This window comes from Haliotis rubra, unplaced genomic scaffold (genome assembly GCF_003918875.1).
Source record: "Haliotis rubra isolate DU_JTF1 unplaced genomic scaffold, ASM391887v1 Scf743, whole genome shotgun sequence".
NCBI lineage: Eukaryota > Metazoa > Mollusca > Gastropoda > Lepetellida > Haliotidae > Haliotis > Haliotis rubra.
In genome coordinates, this window is record NW_025767461.1 from 208,736 (window position 1) to 228,686 (window position 19,951).

Genomic DNA, 19,951 nt, shown 5'->3' on the forward strand with positions numbered 1-19,951 from the left:
TTCACCAAACTTGGCACATAGATAGGGTCACTCTTGAAGTGTTTCCATGGCAACAAGTTTGACTTCGACTGAAATTAATTATAGTGCTCTTTTCAGGTGCAGAACTTCAATGTTTCTTCACCAGATGTGGCACATAGATAGGTGGTGAACTGTGTTTTTTTTATAGGTTTGGGTTTCTGAATAAACTACTTTATGCCTTTCTTTGGCAACAAGTTCCATTACTGAAATTGGTGGTAGTTCTCCTTTCCGGAGCAGAACTTAAAACCTTTTTCCCTCCTAGAGGGTATCCAAGAAGCTAATGACATAAATCAACAGTACCACTCTATTTCCAGTATCAATATTACTGAGGTGCATCAAACCCTACAACTGACATAGTCATAACTAGTAGACATATTCATGAAGAGCATTTTACCATTGCGGTGGATATTATTGACTGTCTCCTTGTGGACGTCACTGTAATGTATGGCTGGCGTCCTGTCCGCTCTCTGTACAACATTAGGATTACGTATTAATCGATCTACATTTTATCATTATTACCTCCATCAAATTCCAGGTTAATAAAACTCATGTTGTGATGTTGCGACTTAATGGCCAGGGGTTGTCAGGCTCGGTGACCAGGCCAACTCATGTTGTGATGACGCGACTTAATGGCCAGGGGTTGTAAGGGTCGGTGACCTGGCCAACTCATGTTGTGATGACGCGACTTAATGGCCAGCGGTTGTCAGGGTCGGTCACCTGGCCAACTGCATGTTGTGATGACGCGACTTAATGGCCAGCGGTTGTCAGGCTCGGTCACCTGGCCAACTGGATGTTGTGATGACGCGACTTAATGGCCAGGGCTTGTCAGGCTCGGTCACCTGGCCAACTGCATGTTGTGATGACGCGACTTAATGGCCAGGGGTTGTAAGGCTCGGTGACCTGGCCAACTCATGTTGTGATGACGCGACTTAATGGCCAGGGCTTGTCAGGGTCGGTCACCTGGCCAACTGCATGTTGTGATGACGCGACTTAATGGCCAGCGGTTGTCAGGCTCGGTCACCTGGCCAACTGGATGTTGTGATGACGCGACTTAATGGCCAGGGCTTGTCAGGCTCGGTCACCTGGCCAACTGCATGTTGTGATGACGCGACTTAATGGCCAGGGGTTGTCAGGCTCGGTGACCTGGCCAACTGCATGTTGACCTACCCAGGCGCCATGATCGAACTATTGATCACTGGTTAGTCTGGCCCAATACTGATTATTTAGAGGCAGTCGTCCAATCGCTGGCATATTGCCTTGTACCGGATAACACAATAAACCAACTTAGTTTCAGAGGGGTACACAAAGTCCGCAGTCTAGACTGACAGTTGTCCGACTTCCATTTTTGCGTAAGCCGCGGTTGCTGAACGACTTTGTGTGGGTGAAGGTGTGGGTTCGAATCCCGGATGGGACTCAACTCGAAAATGTACAAGAATCTGTACTTTACTAAGAAAGTGTAGTCCCAAATACAACGTAGTATGGTTGGATCTTTTGTTAATCTGATCCTTATTCAATGTTCTTTCAGAAACGTACCTTCCAACATGCCCTCTCAGAACCCGTATGTCCGTCTCGGACTGAATGGAGGCTGCTGAGGTCAGCACGTGATATCAATGACACGGAAGTAGAAATCTTCCAGCCGCCAGAGGGCAACGAAGGTCACCAATGGTTCTACACAGTCACCTGTAACACACAACATGAAATCATGTCCAACCCAGAATGCCCTGCCTGTTGTCGAGGTATCCATCGGACAAGGTAGCGTACCCCTTTTGTTATTGCACTGGGTGAAGTATGTTTAAACTGAAGAACATGTACAGGGATTGTACAGGGTGAAGTATGTTTAAACTGAAGAACATGTACAGGGATTGTACAGGGTGAAGCATGTTTAAACTGGAGAACATGTACAGGGATTGTACAGGGTGAAGTATGTTTAAACTGGAGAAACATGTACAGGGATTGCACTGGGTGAAGTATGTTTAAACTGAAGAACATGTACAGGGATTGTACAGGGTGAAGTATGTTTAAACTGGAGAACATGTACAGGGATTGCACTGGGTGAAGTATGTTTAAACTGAAGAACATGTACAGGGATTGTACAGGGTGAAGCATGTTTAAACTGGAGAACATGTACAGGGATTGTACAGGGTGAAGCATGTTTAAACTGAAGAACATGTACATGGATTGTACAGGGTAAAGCATGTTTAAACTGGAGAACATGTACAGGGATTGTACAGGGTGAAGCATGTTTAAACTGGAGAACATGTACAGGGATTGTACAGGGTGAAGCATGTTTAAACTGGAGAACATGTACAGGGATTGTACAGTGAAACATGTTTAAACTGAAGAACATGTACAGGGATTGTACAGGGTGAAGCATGTTTAAACTGGAGAACATGTACAGGGATTGTATAGGGTGAAGTATGTTTAAACTGGAGAACATGTGCAGGGATTGTACAGGGTGAAGCATGTTTAAACTGGAGAACATGTACAGGGATTGTACAGGGTGAAGCATGTTTAAACTGGAGAACATGTACAGGGATTGTACAGGGTGAAGCATGTTTAAACTGGAGAACATGTACAGGGATTGTACAGGGTGAAGCATGTTTAAACTGAAGAACATGTGCAGGGATTGTACAGGGTGAAGCATGTTTAAACTGAAGAACATGTACAGGGATTGTACAGGGTGAAGCATGTTTAAACTGGAGAACATGTACAGGGATTGTACAGGGTGAAGCATGTTTAAACTGGAGAACATGTACAGGGATTGTACAGGGTGAAGCATGTTTAAACTGGAGAACATGTACATGGATTGTACAGGGGTAAAAGCATGTTTAAACTGGAGAACATGTACAGGGATTGTACAGGGTGAAGCATGTTTAAACTGGAGAACATGTACAGGGATTGTACAGGGTGAAGCATGTTTAAACTGAAGAGCATGTACATGGATTGTACAGGGTGAAGCATGTTTAAACTGGAGAACATGTACAGGGATTGTACAGGGTGAAGCATGTTTAAACTGGAGAACATGTACAGGGATTGTACAGGGTGAAGCATGTTTAAACTGAAGAACGTGTACAGGGATTGTACAGGGTGAAGCATGTTTAAACTGAAGAGCATGTACATGGATTGTACAGGGTGAAGCATGTTTAAACTGGAGAACATGTACAGGGATTGTACAGGGTGAAGCATGTTTAAACTGGAGAACATGTACAGGGATTGTACAGGGTGAAGCATGTTTAAACTGAAGAACATGTACAGGGTGAAGCATGTTTAAACTGGAGAACATGTACAGGGATTGTACAGGGTGAAGCATGTTTAAACTGGAGAACATGTACAGGGATTGTACAGGGTGAAGCATGTTTAAACTGGAGAACATGTACAGGGATTGTACAGGGTGAAGCATGTTTAAACTGGAGAACATGTACAGGGATTGTACAGGGTGAAGCATGTTTAAACTGAAGAGCATGTACATGGATTGTACAGGGTGAAGCATGTTTAAACTGGAGAACATGTACAGGGATTGTACAGGGTGAAGCATGTTTAAACTGAAGAACATGTACAGGGTGAAGCATGTTTAAACTGGAGAACATGTACAGGGATTGTACAGGGTGAAGCATGTTTAAACTGGAGAACATGTACAGGGATTGTACAGGGTGAAGCATGTTTAAACTGGAGAACATGTACAGGGATTGTACAGGGTGAAGCATGTTTAAACTGAAAAACATGTACAGGGTGAAGCATGTTTAAACTGGAGAACATGTACAGGGATTGTACAGGGTGAAGCATGTTTAAACTGAATGATACAGTTAACTATATTACTAGATTAGCATACCGAGCTTTGGAGGGCCATCAAAGACACACCTTGAGGAAGGAAATGATTTATAAACACAGTCTTAGATTACAATGTGGCATCAATTTGTCACATCTCCAGAATATGTTCAGAAGTGGAATGGAACATATCTCCTGAATTATGTTACCATGTGCCAGTACTTGGGCACCAGAAATACACATATACTTTTGAATGGTATTACTGGGGGTGCCTCTGTGATTATCATTGTTTCTGATTTTGTCAGAGAGTTATTTAAGGATGTATCCATGTGTGTAACCGCAGAGAGTCGCTGTGTCTGTTGACAAACATGTTGTTCTAACTTCAGTATCTCACGTGTATCAACGTGTTTCATTCAAGAGGCGGAAAACTGTAGCCTTCGAAACAACTGCTTTGTTTCAAATCAAGCTTTAGGGGTTACCTTGGATAGACGGGGGTACACCTTTGGGAAGTTAGATGAACGGAGAAAGATGGATTGACAATACGTGTTTAACATTGACTGACAGATGTCATTTTCCGTAGACATTCTTATCACTCAATCACATAGCTGAGGGAAGTGACTGTGTTATTCTAACTTGTGTGCATCTAAATCATGTTCCCTCTTAATTGGCGTTGTGGATCTTAGGAAAATGGAAAGCGCCCATCTCAGCTAAACCCTGCAGACAGAGAGTTCTTGATTGTACAGGGCCTACTGGAACGTTCTGAGCCAAACTGCAAGGGGGTATATGTTACATCTGTAACAGTGATAAGTCATTTTATTGTTAGAACATTAGTATATGATATTTATATAGCGCACATATCCAGGCAACTAGTGCTTGCTCAAGGCGCTGGTATTTTTTTCCTCGATCATTGGATGTCATCATTTATTGTTCACAAAATTCAAACTATCAAAATTCAGATGTCAAGGAGAACACGAAGATCGTCAATCATGATTGGGTACCCATGACTGGGTAAACTAATTTGCATAAATTGATAATCAAACTTACTATACAGAGTTTTTTTAAACTACGTGTTACTGTAAATATATTTCACATAAGTTTATTATAGTGTGATAAAAACAAAACTTGGCCATTATACAACTTGAATACAAATCTTGTAATCTACGTTACCGTAACTCTACCATATCTTTTATATAGAAATATAGAAACATTACTGGTGAAATGTTGCTATTCTATTACACAGAATTACATTAAAAGATACAAAAGAGATTAACTGTATCCTCGTTTCATTCATTATTTAAAGTACAGACAATACATAAGCACAGTGAAAATTCATCCAAACTGTAATCACATTCAAACTGTAATCACATCCAAACTGTAAAAGGAAGAGCATCACCTTCACTTAGTTATTACTACTGAATAGGTCCGGTCATTTTAAAACCCTTTTGGTGACACTGGATGTACATGTTTTATCTTATGGTGGTCATGTAGATTACATCCTTAAAAAATCTCTACAACTTTAAACTTGTGAAACATCATGGTGAGAAATCGGCTGAAATTTAGTGGCTATGAGATTGATATTGTATTGTCCCAACGTGAAACTGCAAATAAGGCATACTATCTAATGAATAGATATAATGTTTATAATAATTATATGGTCATTTACATGGGGTAACGTAGATTACACTTTTTTGGAGACATCACATTAAACGTAAATTCTAAAACAAAATCCAATGTTCTGGGTACGGACGAAAGGGACAATACCTCATGTCGAAAATGTAATCTGTTTTATTCACATTATATGACTATTTACTTTGAAATATTCACTCAAAATGTTATACTATCATTGGAGACAAGCACATTTTGGTGATTGTGACTAACCTTTTACTCTGAGTCACACACATGAATACCAGATCATTAACAATTTCGAAGTCTCGGGTACCTTCTAAGCCTGTCGCCTAATATAAATATGAAATGAACAAGTGAAATCAGTAAAAACTTCTTTTTTAATGCGGACACACGTATAATTACAAATGGTGCACATTTCGTAAGAATAGGTGTTGAAATGACCTTCTCTCTGTTTCTTAAACTTGGCAAAACTGACTACCGCGCCGTCATGAAGTACCTGGAATGGGGAAATGAGGACAAGATGTTAAATTTGAGGAGTTCAAGAGGGGGAAAGGGAGGGAGACGCGATAATGATCCAAGATCAGGGAGAGCTGCAATCACTAAGGACAATGGTGATGAAGAACACGATATGAGTATTGGTGATCGACGTCTCATCACCAAATATAGTTGGCATCTCTCGTGATAGAGTGGAGGATAAATTCGGAGGAAACAACTGGGCATGACAAAGTTTTCAGAACTGCGAGTACCAAAGCTCCTGATTCCTGTTCAGACACGCCCCAGATTCATCATCTATCTTTTGCGTCATTTTGAAGGATATCCATCTCACATCTTTTGGAGCAGTGGGTCGTATTCTCCTTCGCCAACGAAGTCTGTTCCATCTGCTCGCGAGGTGATGGCTTCGTTTTCCTGAGATCACTCCCAGAAGGTCACGTCATTTCTGGTCAGTAATATTTTGATTTGCTTAGTGCCGGCGTAAGCATCAATGCAGGCCATCGTAGAGGTGTGTTGATCCACCAGGACAATGTACCTTCACATGAGTCTGTTGTCGCCATTGCTGCAATGCATTACAGTGGCTTGCATCCGTCCATATTCACCAGGTTGCCAGAGTTGAAAAAATGCGTGGTAAGCTGCTGCTGATGGTGATGTCATGATGAAGCCATCTGCATCAGTGAGATCCAGACACCCCGTCATCGTTGTCAGAAAAATGAAAAAATCGAAGGGGATCAGAGTTAGACTTGGAACTTTTCAGTGAACCCTCGTTCTTCGTAACCCCCCATGCTATCATAATGCTCTGTCAGTTAGAGCCAGAGGGTTTCACTACAACAATATACGCCCTCAACCAGCGTCACTTCCGGCGTCACTTCCGGCGGGCGTGTTGTAACTGAGACGATGTGGACAGTGAAACCCAACTTACTGACTCACCACACTTTGACATGGTTTCACTGGTTTACTTCGAACCAATTAGCAAGACTCGACGGAAATAATGTTCAAAATACATTTGTTCAGCTCAATATTTGTTTTTGTCTTATTAAACTTGACATTGCGTGGGTTTGTCTTACAAAATACGTGCCACGCTTTCAAGTGCAAGATGTTAAGTAATTTTACTGAAATGTGAATTCTTTACAAACCTGGAAAGGCTTAGTTCTCTTTGTGAGGAGACTGGCGAGTTATATTCTCTCATTCTGTTTCTTTAGCTCCGGTCGATGGAATTATGAAATCAATACACAATAAGTGTCGCCCACTATCTCCTAACCTAGCAGAGGAACGTCTCCTGCATCTTAGCTAACCTGATGCCCAGGATTCCGATGTACACGCAACACATTGTCCGTCGCTGTCCATCGTTCACTAACAGTCGTAATGAAGTTATGAATGAATGGCCAACCCTTGGAAACAAACATATGTACAAGTACATTACAAATATCAAAACAGATTCTTAGGAGTGCATAGTTCCATGAATTTAATTTCATTTGACAGTAGTGTATGTGGAAATATGTAAATACATACGTCACATAAATACATACGTCACATGTTGTCTTTCACGAGGATTTAAGTGACGTTTGCCATTGCACAGGACACACTAATTAATTGAAAAATGCTAAAGCCGCAGTAGATTCTTGGGATACAAATGGTTACGTAGCTGTGAAAAGTACTTGATTGAATCAATGATAACCAGTGATGGCACGATGTGTTCGCTAAAAGTGGGTCCACACTCTACCTAACGTAAGTTAATTTGCTTTTAACTTTCAAAATATTTACCACATGGCTGCTCCTGTGATTTATTTATATTATATACTAATATATATTTGTTCCCTGTCCATGACGACATACAATGTCTTGGCGACACTGTGTGCTGGGTCTCTCCGTATATCGTCCCACCATAGGAATGAATACAGCTGTGCTTGTGTACTTCATGTTCCCACCTTTGGGATGAACAGTGGACTTTTATACGTGCTTTACCTGTAACCTTGTCCGAACGCTTATTGCCATCACTACTTTATAATGGTTCATAAGCACATGATCATTACTTTATCTAGTTTGTACAATGGAGATTTATTAAGAGTATGGAAAACGTTTTATCGCTCTCAGTTATCCTCCGTCCACGACAGGACCATCTTGATCTATGCAGTCATTCATCAGCATAAATCCAATATCAGTTGTGAAGTACGATCTTAAATATGTGCTAATTGTTTCCTGAAACACAAATCTAAATTATAAACGTTATTGATCTATATTTCTTAATGAAAGACGTTGCTTGTTAAAACTAAGTTTAATACTAGTAGTCGATAGTCAATATTATTTCAATTATACGATGATTGTTTATTCCGACATTTATACATTTTGAATGAGAATGTAAATATTACAATAACAAATGATGTCAGTGTATCATGGCTGACGTGGGAGCTGGGTGTAAAGCGTCATACTTTGCTTAATATGTATTGAAAAACTATCTTCCATTGATATACACTATATCTATGTAGCACCTACATATTTAACCCGAAAGGTGAACATGCATAATTTAATGCCTTCTCTGACGTCAAAAGCTGGAAATTACAGAAACTGTCAGAAATGGATATCTATATATTTCTGGCTATAAACAAAGTCAATATAGTACAGGTTTGGGTTATGGAAATAGAATTGATAACATATTCATGGGAGCCACTTTTCACCAAACAAATGATGGCTTTATGTTAAAAATGTTCACTTACACCAATTGCTGAAATGTCATGTTGTCATTACATCATGATCCGTCATAGGTGTGCAGGAGCTATTCCGGTGACCAGATGGTTGACACACGAACACGTGCAGATACCTAGTTGCGAGTATAGTAACGTGCACTATCATTGGACAAAATGTTGTGACTATGTGTCCCAGTTCATCCAGCTGCAAATGTGAGGATGAGGCTGTGTGATAACTCGCTGCGCTTAACAGGCTGCATGAATTGAATACTCCCCAGGGAGTTGAGTTGGTTAAAACGATGCCAGAAAAAAGACATCCGTTGATCAAGGGAACACTCCTGAGACCCTTGAGCATGTACTACGTTTGTAGTTGCGTGGTTATGTGCGCTATATAAATGTCCTATAATAATAATAATAATAACTTGAGATGTACTCGCAAGTGCAGGTGCAGACTTCGGAATCTATTCCAATCAGAAGGGGACTATTTCAGGGGGACTCCTTTGCTTTTTTGTTTGTCTCTAAATCCTTTGACCTTTCTGCTCAACAGAGAGGAGGGTTACCATCCCGGACCTCCTCAGCGCAGATCCCCAACACCGCTTACTCATCTCCTTTACATGGATGACATCGAGCTCCTTGCCAAAGGAGATGTCAATTTGAAAGAACAGGTTCTCCTTGTCGAGTCCTTTTCTAAAGATATTGGCATGACATTTGGACTCGACAAATGTAATACTCTGCATTTGAAACGTGGCAAGGCAGTTAATGGTGGATCTGTCAAGTTACAGGGGGGAGGAGTTATTGAGCATCTTGTGGAAGATCAGGCCTACACCTACCTTGGAATGCAAGTTCGAGACATCCTCCAGAGTGCCAAAATTCAAGAAAAACTTCAGGCCGAGTTAGAAAATCTTGAGCTCAGAGCTAAATGCTCGAAACAAGGTCAAATCCACCAATACTTTTGCTGGGCCAGTTCTTTCCTATTCCTTTGGAGTAGTTGACTGGACAAAACAAGACATCCAGAGTCTTGACCGCCTGACCAGAAGGACCATGTCTGATAACAGAGCCCACCACCCTCGTTCATCTCTTAACCGTTTATATATGCTAATCAATTCTGGAGGTCGGGGTTTGATTAATGTGGAGGCTCTTTTTTTTTATTGCACATATTTATGTGCCTGATGATCCTCTGGTAATGCATGTCAAGACCCTCATGATGAAAGCAAGGAATTCCACAGCTATTTAAAGCCAAGGTATTTGGACAGAATCTGAAATTTGAGGTTGATTTTGTTGATGGCAATGTACTTCTGGACGGCACAGCGATGGGAGTAAACCAGGTGAAGTCCTTCACAAAGTCTGCCCAGAGTCGCTCTTTTGTGGAGAAGCTTTCTGAGAAACCATTGCATCGTGTGTACATGCAGTGTGTGGAACAGAATAGCAATCCCACCGACTCCTTCGCCTCAGATGTGAAACTGAGGGCTTCCTTTTTTGCTGCTCAGGACCAGTCACTTCCCACTCGTAATCGCCAAAATGTGATTCTTAAACAAAATATCAATATGATATGTCGACTATGTAATGAATTTACAGAGACTGTCAAACACCTTGTCAGTGGATGCCCTTCTTTGGCACAAACAGCATATCTTTAATGACATGATGGCACGGCTCGTTGCTTTTACTACCGTCTCCGCCATGTCTGTGGCTTTGACTCCGAGGTCCATGCATGGTACGACCCTGAACATATCCAGGGCGTCATGGAAAATGATGCTTTCAAACTTCTGTGGAATAGGCCCTTATTCAGCCTCAGAAGAATTCCTGCCAACAAACCTGATCTTGTCCTTTTTCCTTTTTGCCAATGAATTTATTTATATCATTGAATTTTCTGTCCCTTTTGACAGCAATATGATACAAGTGCTTGGATACAAAAATGTTCCGGAGTAAAATGTTAGGCTCTGGAAGAACCATGACCCCCTCTTCTTAATTCTAACCATTTATGTTTGTTTTCTGGACTGGCGACTAACATATTACCCGATCTGGCAATGTTGATACGTACATCCCCTTTTTTGTACCTGGAACAAAACTATTCAGTACAACCCCCTTATTTTTGGCTCGATGACATTACCATCATCATCCATGACAAGATAAGGGGTGGTAAGGATAATATCTATGATCCAGTTCAGTTGAGATTCGATGATGACTTCTCGTCGTTTGTACACGTTGTTTTGTAAGCGCATGGCTCCGTGTCCCCGAGATCGTCTAGCGTGACGGTCGGTCAATGGTTCATCTCATTTATATATAATGTGTTACAAAATGGTTTTCAATTGGTTTTTGTTAATTTCTTAGACGTGCACTTCAAGCCTATGAAATGTATGTTGTCGGGTAGGAATATTTTGGCGAACGATATCGTGTCTTCCGCGGTGAGGGTGACTCCCTGCAGGCTTGTGTACGCATTCTCGTTCACCACAACGTAAATGGTGCAAACGTGGTGTTGTTGTTTCTTGGACCAGCAGAGTTTGATCCCACTCATGATTTCGACTTCGCGCGATGCAGACGGGGTTCGCCTAGGAAGACTTGGATTGTCAGCGTGGAATTCTCCGGCAGATTATCCATGATGTTAACCAATTCTTCGAATTCCGACACCATCTGCAAACTTATGTTTTGCATACCAGGTTTGCCCGATATTGTGTTGGCTAATTTTTGTGAGAGCGGGCTGAGGATGACGCTGCGTCTTTGCGTTGGGACATAAGTCACGACTTTTGTAAGGCTTGTTTCGAGCGACGACCGTTGTTTCAACATCATTCAGGTCGAACAGCTTGCCTCCAAAGGCTCTGGATATCGCCCATTTGTCCTCGTCGTTGCGGACGAGGTCGTACCGCTCGTTGCTGACCGCTCCTTCGGTGTTGACGAAATCGCTCAGGGTGCTGATGTTGTTGTTGTTGCCGCCTTTGGCTTGTAAATGCTGTTTTTCAGTTGCAATACGTACAGTTTGCCCTCGATTCCGGGCTTGTCGAATCCGTAACCATCAACGTCTTCGGACACGAAGGGAACACAACGATCGTGCACAGGATCAGCTCCCTCACAAACGAACGCAGCAAGACGATCAATTTATTCATGATTCCAAAAGAGGGCAAGTATCACTACGTGTGGATAAAAAATTTCAGCAGACTGTTGTACAATCAATCGAAGCATAAGGAAAAGAAACACTTCTGCGAACGGTGTCTGCATGGCTACACCCGAGCCGACCTGCTGGAATCGCACCAGGATTGCAGAGGCGTGGGACAGACAGCAGTACGAGTCAACATGCCAGACGAAAAAGGAAAACACGCTAAACTTCATCAACCACAAACATCAAATGCCTGTGCCTTACGTCATCTACGCCGACTTCGAAGCCCTCTTCAAAACCGTAGACACCGTCGCGCCTTTGTCCACGCACAAAACACAAAAACACGAAACCTGCTTGTTCGGGTGCATGGACGTTCGATGTGATGGGAAAACGAACGCTCCCGTGGTCTAACGAGGTCCCGATGCGGCTGAAAGATTTCTCAAGTTTTTGCAAAATGAAAAGAAAATCATCAGGGAAGCTTTGTCGAACCCTACTCCCATGCGCATGACACAGTGGGACAGGTTCCTTCATGTACGAGCTCTATATTGCCACGTGTGCCGGGGACGTCTTAAAGACGATACCATTCGAGATCACTGCCACAACACTGGTAAGTACAGAGGTGCCGCTCACAACTCGTGCAACCTGAAGCTCAAAATCGATCCCAAGACCATCAAAATCCCTGTCGTGTTTCACAATCTTCGTGGTTACGATTCTCACCTGATCATGCAGGCTATCTCGAAAGTCGACGGCAACCTGACGTGCATTCCCAACAACATGGAAAAATACATCTCGTTCTCGTTAGACGGTCTGAGATTCGACAGCGTTCAGTTCCTGCTTTCGTCTCTAAACAGTCTGGTGAACGCAAACAACCCGATACACCGACCCAGAGACACAACCTCTGCTTCTGAGGAAAGGCGTCTACCCCTACGAGTACATGGACGATTGGTCCAAGTTCGAGAAGACACGATTAACTCCCAACAACCAATTTTACAACAACTTGACCGACTCGGCCATCACCCTGGACGATTATGCACACGCCCTCAAACTGTGGGACAAACTGGGCTGCAAGAATTTGGGCGACTACCACGACCTGTACTTGAAAACGGACGTGCTGCTGCTGGCCGACGTGTTCGAGATATTCAGAAAAACGTGCTCGAAACAGTACGGCCTGGACCCCGCATGGTATTTCTCCTCCCCTGGTCTCTCTTGGGACGCCTTGTTGAAAAAGACCAGAGTTAAATTGGAATTGTTAATGGATTACGACATGCACCTGTTCAGGGAGAAAGCCCTACGAGGCGGGATTTCGATGGCATCCAAGTGATACGCGAAAGCAAACAACCAATACGTGAAATGCTACAACTCGAGGAAACTGACCAAACACATCCTCTATCTCGACGCCAACAACCTTTACGACTGGGCTATGCGTCAGTATCTCCCCACCGGGGATTCGAATGGGTTGTCTGCCCGTCTGATATCAACGTGAATAGCATCGCGCCGGATTCGAACAAATACTCGAAGTGAGAGAATTACACAAATCGCACAACACCTATCCCCTGGCTCCCAAACGATTGACGGTGAACTTGGACTGGATGTCCTAATATCAACAAAACTTGCTGGAGACAACAAGCTGGCTAACGTCGAAAAACCCCTTGCCGAACTTGATGAACAAGTCAACATACGTCGTTCACTATCACAATCTGCAGCTGTACTTGTCGCTGGGAATGAAACTCACGAAAATACACAGGGCGCTGCAGTTCGATCAAAGTCCATGGATGGAACCTTACATTCGGTTGAACACGAAGCTGCGAAAACAAGCCAGGAGCGACTTAGAAAAAAACTTGTACAAGCTCATGAACAACTGGGTGTTCGGCAAGACGATGGAGAATTTGAGAAAGCGCGTTAGCGTGAAATTAGTCAGTTCCAGCGAGAAGAAAAACTCAGGAAGCTTATAGCCATAGCTTATATCACCTGAAGCAAGATATTTGACGACGACTTGGCAGCGCTGCACATGAACAAAAGCCACATCAAATTCAACCGGCCCGTTTACGTGGAGATGAGCATCCTCGACTTATCCAAACACTTGATGTACAATTTCTACTACAACGAGCTAAAAAAGCAGTACCGCGACAGGTGCGAAGTGCTGTACACGGACACGGATTCCCTGCTGATGGAAATTCGCTTGCCACGAGTGGTGGATGTCATCAACAACGAAGTCACCAGACTCGTGGGCAAAAGACCCGTCGAAGCCATCAAAACGAAATCAGTCGAATTGTCACCAGCGGCGGCGGCACGTCGCGATAAAACAGAGAAAATGTTACCGGACTGTGTCAGCGTTAGGAACATATACCAGCCGGGCGAATACGAGGGTGACATCAGAAAACGCGCCACCGATCCGATATGGTCCATGAAAAGTACAACATCGACCTGGTCGACATCAAAGACGGCGAACCGAACTTGTACTACTTGAAACACGGGCCGCCGAGAGCATTCGTCCGAGAGGAGTTGATGATCGTACCTCACGACACAGTCTCTTACACATCACCCACCGTGTGATGATAGTTTCTCGTCATGATTTTTTATCAGTCTTGCATGCCTATTTTTCTGCTTAATGTAGCCAGCCAGCCACCGATACACCAAGGTGAGAGAGACACACGCACACGCACTGCGACTCGTCCGCCCACAGCGCTCGGAGGAGCAACCACCCCCGAGGCGACCCGAGCCTTTTCCCCGACCGACCCCATGCTCACGTAAAAGTCAATATTTCAGAAACTATTCGACCGATTTTCATCAAATTTTGCATGCACCTCAGTAGTAGTATACACCATGGGGCTACGGGATTAGGGACCTGGGCCCGTAGCCCCATGGTGTATACTACTTGGGCTTCACACATTGTACCCATGTGGGGAATCGAACCCAGGCTTTCGGCGTGACGAGCGAACGCTTTAACCACTAGGCTACCTCACCGCCTCATATAGGCACATTTCCTGGTATGGGGCACATTACATACTTGTGAAATATCCATTTAGTCAAGCATAATCTTTATAACTGCTGGAACTAAATACGTCCAATCCATGAGAGCAGTATGTCAGAATCTATTGACTGTATATAGGACAGAGTACACAAACTCATCTGCCAGGACTCATTGTGAAGATTATTGTGTTTATTCTGGTTGGGTTGTAGTCGTGTCGGGAATACACATGGTCTTCTCAGTCACAAGTCAGTCACCCTGGATGTAGATAGGAATAACTCATTTAATACTGTGCGGAAATTGGATACGGAAGCATCCTTCATTCATAGTCCGCTTCTCGGAACACAGACATGTTGACCGGAAATAGGACTCGATCAACTCACAGTGAGATGCAAAAGTATATAGATAGGTGTACGAATATGTAGATATGTCGGTGGATATGTGGATAAGGGGATGAATATGTAGATAGGTGGATGGATATGTAGATAAGTGGATGAATATGTAGATATGTGAATATGCAGATAAGTGGATGAATATGTAGATATGTGGATGGACATGCAGATAAGTGGATGGATAAGTGGATAGATAAGTGGATGAATATATAGATAAGTGGATGAAAATGTAGATAAATGGATGAATATGTGGATAAGTGGATGTGTGAATATGTGGATAAGTGGATGAATATGTTGATAAGTGGATGAATATGAAGATAGGTGGATGGATATGTGGATAAGTGGATGAATATATAGATAAGTGGATGGATATGTGGATAAGTGGATGAATATATAGATAAGTGGATGGATATGTAGATATGTGAATATGCAGATAAGTGGATGAATATGTAGATATGTGGATGGACATGCAGATAAGTGGATGGATAAGGGGATAGATAAGTGGATGAATATGTAGATAAGTGGATGAATATGTAGATAAGTGGATGAAAATGTAGATAAGTGGATGAATATGTAGATATGTGGATGGATATGTAGATAAGTGAATGAATATGTAGATATGTGGATGAATATGTAGATAAGTGAATGAATATGTAGATATGTGGATGAATATGTAGATAAGTGAATGAATATGTAGATATGTGGATTGATATGTAGGTAAGTGGGTGGATATGCAGATAAGTGGATGGATATGTAGATAAGTGGATGGATATGTAGAAAAATATTTAGTGATGTTGAGCTAGGTACGTTTTTTAGGCCCCGCTGGGAACAGTATCTTCACGTAGGAGAAACACCAAGTTATGGTGGTCATTGACTTTAACCCCTATTGGGATGATCTGTTTGACTTGCAGTTTAGAAGTTGGTGAGTAATAAGAAAGTAAGATACTTTATGGATAACAACTTCTTTATTATATATGATGCCACGTTTAAGTATAGATTCTTATACCGTTGTGAGGCAAGAGGGCCAACCGTATAAGAATCTATACCGAAACGTCACATGATACATAATAGAGAAGTTGTTATCCACAAAGTATCTTACTTTCTTACCCTTTTGGGATACCGGTGCTGAAAACATATTGACAAGTGGAATAACCCGATTGTAAATAAGTTCATAAGTTGTAAGGAAAATAGATACACACCACAGTAAGAACATGGCGGTGGTATATTACGTCCTACACTTCAACTTTATCATCATAACGTTTATCTTCTTCAAATTACACTTCTCACGTTCGGTTCACAAGGTATGAAACTGGGTGCTCGATGACATCACTTACTAACCACTAGGTGCCTGCTGTGACAAGAAGTGGTTACCAATTTCCCTTTCAATACGTCTACGGTGAAAACAACAGCCCTTTCTTGGCCATTTTACGAGGAATCGTGACAGTGGCAAGTGGTCTAGCATTACCCAAATGATGGTCTGCTGTCAGTCCCCCGTGCTTAATATGGACCTGAAATATAATTAGGAAGCGATCATTTTCTCGGCCGCCCACGGGACACAGCTTTGACTGGATTCATATACTCTTTACGACCTTGCAATTATCTTGTATAAATCCTACATTGTCTCACGGGGCCCTGGACGATGAATGAGCACTGCGAACTAGTGATATAACCATCAAACTAATGACCCTCCCACGCCACAGCTGTTTCAAAATTTTCGGCACATGAAAGAGATCCATGAAATTTGCATTTTTTAATGTTTTTTGTCGACAGCTGTCACTTCTTGATCAAATTACGTGTCCCTTAGTTCTTTTAGCGATGATTCTGACAAATCATTAACCAGAAGCACATGTTGTATCACGTGATCATCACGCATAGTGTCAAATTTTGTCTCATGGATCAAGGAATGAAGATTTACCTTAATTCCGTCGTGTGGGAAAGAGGTGTTCAAAGTGTAGAAAAAAAACAACTATTGCCAAAATTGACCTTGTTTCCTTTCAAGCAAATAATACCTTTGGATATAAAGAAATCTAAATCCTTCTTTGCATTCATGATTATGGTTTATCTTTGAAACTGGGATTTCACTGTTGTTGGATCCATATCTATAACACTATTTGTACAGATAGTTTATTAAGCTGAGAACAGTAGACATAATCTGTAGGTGTTAGCGATGTCGCGTGTCTTCAGATTTTTGCGTCAAGTCACGTGTCTCTAGTCTAAGGTTGATAGCGCCGATGGTTTGGGTAGATTTAGTCCTCAGTTAACATATCAGGTGTTAGTCCTAGGCCAAATGTTAGAAAAGTCCCTATCTTTTAGGATCTCTCAGCCTTATCCAGTAATTGGTATGACAACTCCCACCCTCCAGAGATTCTTGTCAATGTGGAACTAGACACAGAATGTATCAGGTTGCTGAAAACAAACAAGGATTACCCCGCTGTTGAAACAGTGTCCACATGTTCATAGACCAACTGCATGAGTATTAACCGCATGGTTTAATGGACGGTGACAAGCAGTGGCGTTCAACATGATCAGGATATGCAGGATGGGTGATAAGGCCTGGTGTATCATATTACCTGATGTTATCTCTACATTTGGCCTAGGATTAGTGTTGGATGTCTCAGTTGATAGTTCTTCGTAAGACTACGTTTTGAGTTTCAATTGCTTAATTGGCTTTGTACGTACAGTAAGCATGAAGTGAAGGTATCATAACGAACCCACGAGTCACAGTTTGTTTATTTTCTGTGACATGTGTTTGTGAAACAACTGATTATCTTTTGCCCGATTTCTCAATGCGGTAACTCAGTGTGCATACATAGTCAATTGTGATGTCAGAAACATGTGGCGTCACACTAATTACGACAACATGATTGTAATGACTGATTCACAATCAGTTCTGAAATCTGTTCTGAAAATGTGTTTTTCCTGTCGTGTGATTCTGCATTTAATACAACATCGAAATAGTCATTAGTTTTAGAACTACAGCTCATAGCAACTACAAACTACACCAAGCCTAGTTCCATGTGGCGCTATACCTTGGGTGTTGACTATATTGTGTATACACTGCTAGCTGGTATCGGGGGACTACTCACGGTAATACATCGTGTTTTACAATGACGGGAAGACAGAGTAGATTTTCCTTTCATGAATAAATTGCCTTTCAAGATCACGATAGGCCTAATATCGCTCCCAGTGAATCAAGATCTCTGACCATTTATAACTAAATGACATTATCAATTCCGATTAAGATCAATGAACGTTTGTAAGTATTGTTTGGCATTCGCGTCACGTGGTGCTTCCCCCGGCGGGGTTAGCATCTGTCCACGTGGCTGATGCGGCAGATTAAGGAGGTGTATGAATGCGAGTCCACAACACACCGCAGTAGGCGGCTCATTGCACAGCCGACACTACAAATTAACCGGCTGAGAATTTAGCCTGCCAACATCGCTTGTCGGAATTTTTCAGCTGGTTAGCTTCAAGTGTCCCGTGTAAAGTTCCAGCCAGTGAAACTGAATATAATCAGGGCACTTAAACATCTTGTGAGATAGGCAATTTACGGAGTTTACGGCTCGCGATTGTAATGATTGACATTCTATCATTTAAAATATACTTCCATCCAACTACACGTATATACATCATGAGTGGTTGCATGCGTGTCGAAAAGGCCCGAAAGATCTTGTGTACACGTAAGCACAACGCGCGCGCACACACACACACACTCTCTCTCTCTCTTTTTTTTTCTCTCTCTCTTTTCTCTCTCTCTCTCTCTCTCTCTCTCTCTCTCTCTCTCTCTCTCTCTCTCTCTCTCTCTCTCTCTCTCTCTCTCTCTCTCTCTCTCTCTCTCTCTCTCTCTCTCTCTCTCTCTCTCACACAAACCAGAACTCACTCACTCGGTACACCTGTATGGCCATTGCTCATATTTCTCCTTCTAACCCCACTGACGTTCTCTGCCACAGGTATTGGTCGCGATGCATGCCGAAGAAGTCGTACGTGATGGCGTTGGTGCGACGTCCCGGAGACACCTACTACGACTGGAACTGGATACAGGTGGAGTCCAGCTGTAACTGTGCTATATCTCCGTTCATCCAGGGCCGCATCTAGAGTCGTCATTCACTGTGTACAGTATCACCCGGATTAAAATACCGGGAAAAACACCTTCTTTCTTGTCATTCAAATAGAGTTACATAATATACCACTCAACGTTTCATAGGGATACTGAAATATTTCAAACTGTTCAGAACCTAATAACCTAACATTTACTTTGTGAAATGAAAACATTTTAACATATTTGTTTTGTCAAACGACGTAATATATGAACGAAACTAACCAACGGAATCTCTTCAGTTTTCTGAAAGCGAAGAAACGATTCCTTGCCACAGAATCGTCGACTTATGACTATGAAAATATCATTTCCGAGGAATGGGCTCACACTTAGTACCCGACTTAACACTGAGATGTTGAGTGGTATATCCCTGTATCTGGAGCGGGATGTAACTGCATGGCCGACATTGCTACATATAACATATCTGTATTCATCGAGTAAAGTAACACTGAATGTTTTTCTCCAGACTTCAACTAGTGTACATCTGTAACTGGCATAGGATAGCCACGCGTTTAACTGAAGCTTGTACAACATAAACATTGCTGGGCTCAACTCAGATTTGAAATAATGAGTTTGTTTACATTTTTTATTCTATAACATTTTGAGTCTTGTTGGATCCAGTTTCATCCCATTAATACAAGAGTGAGTGAGTGAATGAGTGAATATTTAAAGTCACTCTGGCAGTATTTCAGCCATATCATGACTAAAAGAATTCATACTTAAATACTCATTAATACAAGAACTAGCTACACTTGAAATATTAAGTAAGGAGGGATTCCTACTTTATGTAATGTCGAGGTGTATGATATGAATATGCCTGAA

General features: G+C 42.2%; 1 protein-coding gene across 1 annotated transcript in view; it reads left to right on the forward strand.

Moving 5' to 3' along the window:
• The window catches only part of LOC124259946, a 48,682-nt gene extending 28,985 nt beyond the window's left edge, over positions 1 to 19,697 (forward strand). The window contains exons 5-6 of the mRNA XM_046694168.1: positions 1,544 to 1,770; positions 18,984 to 19,697. Of these exons, the coding sequence (XP_046550124.1) occupies positions 1,544 to 1,770; positions 18,984 to 19,128 (372 nt within the window). The 3' untranslated portion in view covers positions 19,129 to 19,697. The remainder of the gene's footprint in view (positions 1 to 1,543; positions 1,771 to 18,983) is intronic.
• The last annotated feature ends 254 nt before the right edge of the window (positions 19,698 to 19,951 follow it).